Source organism: Leuciscus leuciscus, assembly GCF_965113295.1.
Source record: "Leuciscus leuciscus genome assembly, chromosome: 24".
Taxonomy (NCBI): Eukaryota; Metazoa; Chordata; class Actinopteri; order Cypriniformes; family Leuciscidae; genus Leuciscus; species Leuciscus leuciscus.
This window is the reverse complement of record NC_138723.1, coordinates 5,736,198-5,745,737: the sequence shown is the minus strand read 5'-3', so window position 1 is coordinate 5,745,737 and position 9,540 is coordinate 5,736,198. Positions and strand designations below refer to the sequence as shown.

The 9,540-nt window shown below is 37.6% G+C and overlaps 1 protein-coding gene across 1 annotated transcript; it reads left to right on the top strand.

Annotated features, from left to right (window-relative positions):
• Positions 1-806: 806 nt before the first annotated feature.
• enoph1 (enolase-phosphatase 1) lies at positions 807-9,416 on the top strand. Its single transcript, XM_082157704.1, has 6 exons — positions 807-1,127; positions 1,208-1,309; positions 4,477-4,679; positions 6,180-6,312; positions 8,036-8,159; positions 8,253-9,416. The coding sequence occupies exons 1-6, from the start codon at positions 1,044-1,046 to the stop codon at positions 8,390-8,392; spliced, it is 786 nt and encodes a 261-aa protein (XP_082013830.1). The 5' UTR covers positions 807-1,043; the 3' UTR covers positions 8,393-9,416.
• The last annotated feature ends 124 nt before the right edge of the window (positions 9,417-9,540 follow it).

Below are 9,540 nucleotides of genomic sequence, written 5' to 3'. Positions count from 1 at the left end.
ATTTGCTTTGTTTACAGTAAATTTGTGAATGATTGACAGTGAAGTTGATTCATTTAATTCATTTCCTTACGGTAAATTTAACAATGGCGGTCATTATCGCAATATTCCCTTCAGGATTTCTCCTGTTTCCCTGTCAGTCAGGAATCATGTTGCAGTAATGACCGGCTGGCTGTACATTATTATCCCTTATTTGATTCCTCCGACCACTCAATATAACAATTGCAAAGATAAAATAAAATATTTTTATTTCGTTTTGTCTAAAAAATATATGATCTCATTTAATTGTTTATATGAATAATAGTTTTATTTTCTGTATAGTCTTTGATAGAACCAGCTGCATGTAAAAAAACCCCAGCTGCCAGTGTCTGCCTGTAAGCGACAGTGTTTGGTAAATAGTTTATGAACAATTATCCAAAAGCGGGGGTTGAATATAAAATAAGGACATACATTTTTTCAGTAGGAAAATTATTTTATTTAGAGACTCTAGCTTTGCATTTACTTCCTCACTCAACTGCCCTGCCCAGCATGTTGCCAGATTGGGGGGCAATCATCAACCGCTAAAAGGTATTTACTTATTAAATTTGAAAATAAATACTTTTCTGCACAAAACTCTTCCATTATTAATCCACCACCACAACATATAAATAGAACTACAACTAATATGTGGTTCTGAATCTATTATTAATATTATTATTAGCCTACTATTTCCACTATATATAAATGTGGAGCTGTTGCATGATATATCGTACGAAATGTACGTGCATTTTTAAACGCAAATGTATAGCAATTGAACTGTGCCAATGTAGCATGAATAAAATTAATATGATTAAATATGAATAATAAAATAATTATGACGATAATAGAGGGCGGGCTTCTCTGCGAGGACTTGGCAACCCTGTAACCGCTCCATGTGTTGTTAGCCACTCGCCGCTAGCCTGCGTGCTATTATTGATTGATTTGTCAACACCCGAGCCTCTTTTCTAATATAACACAGTAAAACACAGGACTTTCACAGACACATATATCGTTTGCCATTGATCAAAATGGCAGCGATTGCAGTAGCGGAAAACACCAGAGTCTTTCTTCTGGACATTGAAGGAACCACGACGCCCATCACGTTTGTCAAGGTAAGAGCCCACAGCCTGAGATCCTGATATAAACCCTGTTCAGATGCGTTATTCTGCTGTGTCCTGACTCCTGTCTGCAGGACATCTTATTCCCCTTCATCAGAGAGAACCTGGAGGAGTATCTGTCTGCACACTGGGAAGAAGACGAGTGCAAACAAGACGTGCATCTGCTCAAGAAACAGGTTTCTCAGATTATTTTCATATGAATATAGAAAGGGTGGTTGTGTCAACGTTTGTGCATAACAACATGCTAGTATAAACCGAAATGTGTGCAACAGTGTTTTGTAAATAAATAATAAATAAATAATTTGATTTAAATGATTAAAAATAGATTAAAAACATATTTGATTAAAACATAAATAAGAAAAATGTATTAAAGTGCCCTTATTATGCTATTTTAAAGGCTCCTACAAAAGGTTTACATGCATACAAGGTCAAAAATACTAAATATATATTGCACATCACCACATTTTCAATGATTCTCTAACGACTGGACAGTTGAATCAATCTCTCTAAATCCCTCTTTTGTCTGTTGTGATTGGTTTACTCTGCTCTGATTGGTCAGATGGCCCAGTCTGTTGTGATTGGTCTACTCTGCTCTGATTGGTCAGGTGACCCAGTCTGTTGTGATTGGTTTACTCTGCTCTGATTGGTCAGATGGCCCAGTCTGTTGTGATTGGTCCACTCTGCTCTGATTGGTCAGATGGCCCAGTCTGTTGTGATTGGTTTACTCTGCTCTGATTGGTCAGATGGCCCAGTCTGTTGTGACTGGTCTACTCTGCTCTGATTGGTCAGATGGCCCAGTCTGTTGTGATTGGTCTACTCTGCTCTGATTGGTCAGGTGACCCAGTCTGTTGTGATTGGTCTACTCTGCTCTGATTGGTCAGGTGACCCAGTCTGTTGTGATTGGTCAGATGGCCTAGTCTGTTGTGATTGGTCTACTCTGCTCTGGTTGGTCAGATGACCCAGTCTGTTGTGATTGGTCTACTCTGCTCTGGTTGGTCAGATGACCCAGTCTGTTGTGATTGGTTTACTCTGCTCTGGTTGGTCAGATGGCCCAGTCTGTTGTGATTGGTCTACTCTGCTCTGATTGGTCAGGTGGCCCAGTCTGTTGTGATTGGTCTACTCTGCTCTGATTGGTCAGATGACCTGGGCTGCGTTCAGCCCCGACAAAACGTTGCACAACGTTTTTTAAACAGAAACGGTGATGCGTTGAACACACTGTTCTGATGACGCAAGAGTTGCAACTACGGCAGCTGAGAAGGCCATTCTTTGTGTTCTTTGTGAAGAATTTTCTGAGCCTGATGAAGTCGGTATAAATATGTGTTTAATACTACAAAATATGCTCGATGTTACAGTTACTGCACTTGCCGCCCAGAACAAAAGAGAACATCCCAATCGAGTGAAGGGATTGCTGAAACTGAAGCACACATCTTACCTAATTCAGACTTAAACACATCTATTTAGCCTCACATACTGACTTTATTTGTAGGTCATACTGTTTTAATACCCTGTATTTTCTTTCTCATTTTTAGGAAAAGCACTTAATTACCATTGTTTATTTCTATACCAAATGTCATACACTTGCAATGAAGCTAAAAATATAAACAACTACATCATTATGTTGATATCCTATATTTTTACAATAAAACTTACGACAAACATGTCTTCTAATATCCTCAGTTGTTGCGTATACCGAACTTCATCGAACACATTTGTAATTTACTTTCCTTGAACCCATTGTGCAAGTTCACTTTAATACCGCGTGCTTTATATACATGTTGCTGCTGATTGGACTGCAGTTCTGACACACCCACCAAACAAGAGAAAACGTATCTCAAACCCCGTTGCACACCGGTGCACGCCGTTTCCAGGAAACATGACGTTCAACCCGGAAACCGTAGCAAAACGTTGCGCACCGTTTTGAACTTGAACATGCCCCAGGTGACCCAGTCTGTTGTGATTGGTCTACTCTGCTCTGATTGGTCAGGTGACCCAGTCTGTTGTGATTGGTCCCCACTCTGCTCTGATTGGTCAGGTGACCCAGTCTGTTGTGATTGGTCTACTCTGCTCTGATTGGTCAGGTGACCCAGTCTGTTGTGATTGGTCTACTCTGCTCTGATTGGTCAGATGACCCAGTCTGTTGTGATTGGTCTACTCTGCTCTGATTGGTCAGGTGACCCAGTCTGTTGTGATTGGTCTACTCTGCTCTGATTGGTCAGATGACCCAGTCTGTTGTGATTGGTCTACTCTGCTCTGATTGGTCAGATGACCCAGTCTGTTGTGATTGGTCTACTCTGCTCTGATTGGTCAGGTGACCCAGTCTGTTGTGATTGGTCTACTCTGCTCTGATTGGTCAGGTGACCCAGTCTGTTGTGATTGGTCTACTCTACTCTGCTTTACAGCGCACAACGGAAGCTAAATGTCCATTACCGTAACTGAACTTCAGCTTCGTCCAGAGCTCAGAGCAAGCGCTTTGCGAATCCCGCATTGACCTCTGAGATTTGAGACGGACAACGTAGAACATAGGCGGGCATTATGCAAATGTATTTTCTCGCTGGTAACCGTCACGCATTGGGATTCTAAATACAAATGACTCGAATAGGAGGTTCAGAGTCTGTTCTTTCTTTTGGGAGACGATAACTTTATCGTACACTTTCAACTTTACAACGTTGCAGAACGTTTACGTTCACAAACAACTATATTACACTGCATGAAAGGTAATATTCGAAAAACCATAATAGGGCACTTTAAATGAGTTATAAAAGTTCAATTAAACAATAAACAAATAGATATATTTTTTTTAATTGATTAAAATAAACAAATAAGTAATACACAGTACAGTACTATTTATTTATTTTTCAAGGTATAAATTTAGTCTTAATGTTATTTAACTTTTTTGTTTTATTATAGATTTATTCATATTTAGAATTAGCTTTTATTTTTATATACATTTTTTGCATGTTATTATGTGCTTTGGTGAATTTAATTAAAAAAAAATTTTTTTGGGGGTTTATTCAGATTTAATTTAGTTTTGGTTTAGTTTTTACTTATTTCCAGTCGATACCTTTAGTGCTTCAACTTCCTTCAGTTTATTGCCAACTGAGGCAACATTTCACATTTTCATTAATATTTCAGCTTTATTTCAGTTAACCGGATAAAAAAAAAAAAATGGTTTTAGTTAACGGAGAACGCGTGGTGGAAAAAAGCTTCCATAGATAAACCTGGTCTTTATATATAGCATTAATTTGTATATATGCCTTGCCTTGCCTTGCCTTGCCATATGTGGGTCTGTGAGGCAGATAAGGGGTGTAATGCAGTGATGTGACTGAAGCGTGTCTGTGCTCAGGCTGAAGAGGACTTGCGGCAGAATAAATCGGGTCCCGTTCACGCGGTGGACCAGACGGTCCACACAGACGAAGAGAAGGCCATCTGTGAGGTGGTGGAGACCGTGCTGTGGCAGATGGACGCGGACCGCAAGAGCACGGCACTCAAGCAGCTGCAGGGACACATGTGGAGAGCCGCGTACATGACCGGCAAAATCAAAGGCGAGTAAGTAAACCTCGTCTTCCCCAGCGCACACAGCCTGAGTCTGAGCCTGATGACAATACATGCACACTATTTATAAATATAGGCTTTAAATATAGGCTATTAAACTAGGTTGTGGTTGCAACCTTTTTCCAACTCGGATATACATATACACATTACACATACACATTAACACACACACATGTTTGGGTTTTGGGGATTTTCTACTTCATCAGAATGGTACGAAACTTGGTAAAAGGTTTTGGCACTTGTTAAAAAAAATCAACAAAAGATTTTTTAGTTTTTTTTTCAACCTCAAATTTTGAACACCACCTGTTTGGATTTATTATGGCTTTGATTTTCTCACAGTTTTAGTAAAATGTGTATTGGAAAATATATATTTCTTATAAAAATTAATAATTGTATTTTTGTGCATTTTTCATTACAATATATGTAAAATTCTATAACTTTTTAAAACAAAACTTTTTCAATTCAGCAATAATCTGCCAAGCGTCGTCTTAAAAAAAAAAGAAAAAAAGAGCAAACTTAAGTCTGTGCGCCAAAGCATTCAAGATTTAGGACAGAGAAATGTCATTTTCAGGTCCATGCTCGAAAAGTGAAGGAATGGAGTATAACTACTGCATAAATATGATTTAGTATCCCCTAAAAATACAAAACATTAAATAAAAAATATTATCGAACTAAAATATAGTACAATCATTTCATTGAAGAAGAAAAAAAAATCATTTTTGGCCGACGCGAAATGTAATATATATATATATATATATATATATATTACTAATGCAATAAGCAGAGACACTAAATAATTGTTTTCCTCTGAAGCCGTTCATGAGCTGTGACTAATGCTTATTTTGATAGTAGATTAATCTGTTGATTATTTCTTTGATTAACTGATAATTTTCTGTATTTAATTGGAAAAACACGTTATTCCACCACATGCTCCATGATATCCTCCAGACAACATCCAAAGTGAAGACTAAACAAAAATACACTACACTGTTCAAAAGCTGTCAGAAAGATTTTTTTTTTTTAGAAAGAAATGATCCTTTTATTCAGCGATGTCACAATAAATTGATATAATTTGACAGTAAAGACAATTCTAATGTTACAAAAGGTTTCTATTTCAAATACATTTCTACTGAGCTTCTATTCATCTAAGAATCCTGAATAAATGTATGTCAGCAGAAACTGATCATTTCAACACTGATAATAATCTGAAATCTTTCATCATATTAGAATGATTTCTGGAGGATCATGTGACACTGAAGACTGGAGTAATGATGCTGAAAACTCAGCTTTGATCACAGGAATAACTATATATTCCACTTTACTATATATTCACATAGAAAACAGCTGATTTACATTGTAATAAAATGGTATTTTGCAATATTATTGGTGTTACTGTGGTCAAATAAACGCAGCTTTGTTGAGCAGAAGAGACATGACCACGTGTCAGTGATGGTTGATGTTGTATAAATGAGTGATGTGGTGGTGTTGTCGCAGGGTGTATCAGGACGTGGCTCCAGCCGTCAGGAGGTGGAGGCATCGTGGACTGAAGGTCTTCATCTACTCCTCAGGGAGTGTGGAGGCACAGAAGCTGCTCTTCAGATACTCAGTGCAAGGCAATCTGTTAGACGTAAGCTGGAGCTGGTACATTAAGCACTATTTACAGGGGAATTTTTGAATCATTGTTTGCGCTCGTACTATTATCTCTACAGTCAGGATGAGCCAGGGCTGTTCAGAATATCCTTATTGATGACATTTTCTTGTCAATCTGATGATAAACTTTTTTTTATTATTATTATTTACCAAAGCATTTTAAATTAGTTAAAGGTTTTATTTTATTTTATCTCAAATGTATATTTTATACACTGGCATGTTTTTGTCGTGTTAATTAGTTTTTGTTTTGTATTTCTATTTAGCTTTTAATGTTCTATTTATTTTTACATTTCTAACTTTCCACAAAACATATTTTTTTTAATCTAAAAATGTCCATTTTAGTTTTTGTAAACACTGACCAATAATACTTGAACTGCCAACTGTTATTTTACCCAGAAAGTCGACAACAAAATTCATATTGAATCACTGCCAACAAACAGCAGCTCATTTGATCTGGTTTTTGATTCAGATCACATTTACATTTTATTCATTTAGCTGACGCTTTTATCCAAAGCGACTTACAATTGCTATATATGTCAGAGGTCGCACGCCTCTGGAGCAACTAGGGGTTAAGTGTCTTGCTCAGGGACACATTGGTGTCTCATAGTGGATTCGAACCCGGGTCTCTCACACCAAAGGCATGTGTCTTATCCATTGCGCCACCACCCCCGTGTATAGAGATCACAGTGTATATTTGTGGGACACGAAATAACCTACAAGTTTATATGGATTGATGTGGATTTGCAAGTTTTTAAAGCGTAACTCTCGCCAAAATGCAGCCTAGGGGCTTTTTGTGAATCTACCCGAGGCAAACCTTCGTTTAAAAGCATAATTAGGATGGAAACGCCACTGTTAAGTTTGACTGTATTTTCGTTTTCGGTCAGAATGCCTTGTGAATGGGAGTGCTTGGGCCACGACTATGATAGCATCAAAAATCACTGTTTTTATAACACTTAGAAGGCTCGACACAACATGAAACTGTGCTGGAAATATCACCAGAGGCTCTACACATGACAGTGTGTGTGTACACAGAGTTTACTAAAAAGAAAGATTTTGAACAACTCACTGTTGCTGTTTGTCCGCCGGCATTCTGACAGTCAAAAATAGTTGCAAATGCGAATGAACTGACTCTGAATTTTAGTATTGCTTCTTATATGAGGATCCTTTTTCAAATACAAGGTCAGCATTGATTTTCACTAACGACAAAACAACAAATTATCCGTGAATTTATATGGAACTAAGCTTTAGGAGCTTTCCATCTTTACTCTCCTCCCTGTTACGCTGCATTCGGAGATCGACTACTTTTGACTGTCAAAATGCCGGCGGACGGAAACAGCAACAGCAACAGTGAGCAGTTCAAAATCTTTCTTTTTAGTAAACTCTGTGTACACAATGTTCTCAATTCTGGAGTTCATGTGTAGAGCCTCTGGTGACACTTCCAGCACAGTTTCATGTTGTGTCGAGCCTTCTTAGTGTTTTAAAAACAGTGATTTTTGATGCTATCATAGTCGTGGCCCAAGCTCTCCCATTCACAAGGCAATTTGACCGAAAACGAAAATACGGTCAATCTTAAAAGTGGCGTTTCCATTCTAATTATGCTTTTACACGAAGGTTTGCCTCGGGTAGATTAACAAAAAGACCCTAGGTTGCATTTTGGCGACAGTTATCCTTAACTTTGTTTGTTGTTGTTGTTCTTTCAGTTGTTTGATGGTCACTTTGACACCAACATTGGTGCCAAAGTAGACAGTAAAAGCTACGAGAACATCGCCGAGAGGATCGGGTGCCAACCAGAGGAAATCATGTTCTTAACGGACATCACACGAGGTGGGCGCTCTGACAACCTTTCATTCCTGCCATGATGGCTTCAGTGGCCAGTTTAACCCAGATTCCTTCACATGTCCTCCTCCTCCTCCACAGAGGCGAAGGCAGCCGAGGACGCCGGGCTGAACGTGGCTGTCGTAGTCAGACCGGGAAACATGGAGTTAACCGAAGAGGAACGGAAACATTACACAATCGTCACGTCTTTCAACCAGTTAGAACTGAGCGGCAATATTTGACATCGGATCATGTGGGGGGAAAAACCAGTGGTTATGATCCGCTGGACTGAAACTCCAGGAATCCAGGTGCTTGTTTTTTAACACTGAAACCCATCGTAGGATTATTATACACTTACATTCTCTTTGAATGTTTTATGTGCCGCGTTAATGTCTTTCTCCCCCGCACACACACATTATAACCTGACACCTGGAACACAGGGTTAAGTGTGATTGTACCTCATGTCAAGCGCAGTCGCATAAACCTCAATGTTAAATGTTGTTGTAAAATTTTACTCAAAACGGACACATCTAAACAAATCACATGTGCAACATTTAGATACATCAGCACCCATGTCTGTTTTAGTAACAAAATACAGAATTATGACCAATGCCAGAGATGTCACAATATTGAACACCACGTATAAAATGCTGCATTTCTGTGCAGGACAGGCTCGACATGAAATGCGGTTTACGTGAATGCAAGACATCTATGATTGCATTTGACTTGGAATTTCTTCTTCACGTTAAGCTAATACTAGGGATGCACGATATATGGGCCACCATATCAGCACTAGCCGATATACAGTACAGGTCAAAAAGTTTGGACACATTACTATTTTTAATGTTTTTGAAAGAAGTTTCTTCTGCTCATCAAGCCTGCATTTATTTGATCAAAAATACAGAGATTTTTTTTTATATTGTGATATATTATTACAATTTAAAATAATTGGTTTCCAATTTATTATACTTTAAATTATCATTTATTTCTGTGATGCAAAGCTGAATTTTCAGGATCATTACTCCAGTCTATCACATGATCCTTTAGAAATCATTCTAATATGATGATTCATTATCAAAGTTGGAAACAGTTCTGCTGCTTAATATTTTTTCATAACCTGTGATACTTTTTTAGGATACTTTGATGAATAAAAAGTAAAAAAACAATAAAAAAAAGAAGCAAATGTTTTAAAAATAGAAATCTTTTGTAACAGCAATATACACTACTGGTCAGTCATTTGGGGTCAGTCATTTTTTTTTTTTTTTTTTTTTTGAAATAAATCAATACTTTTATTCAGCAAGGATGTGTTAAACTGATAAAAAGTGATAGTAAAGAAGATTTATATTATTAGAAAATATTTTTTTATTTTGAATAAATGCAGTTCTTTTTA

Bases quoted from the DNA above. Each gene is read 5' to 3' on its own strand.
- enoph1 (XM_082157704.1), top strand. From the start codon at position 1,044: ATGGCAGCGATTGCAGTAGCGGAAAACACCAGAGTCTTTCTTCTGGAC. The intron at 1,128-1,207 runs GTAAGAGCCCAC...TCCTGTCTGCAG, and splicing joins CGCCCATCACGTTTGTCAAG to GACATCTTATTCCCCTTCAT. The intron at 8,160-8,252 runs GTGGGCGCTCTG...CCTCCTCCACAG, and splicing joins CTTAACGGACATCACACGAG to AGGCGAAGGCAGCCGAGGAC.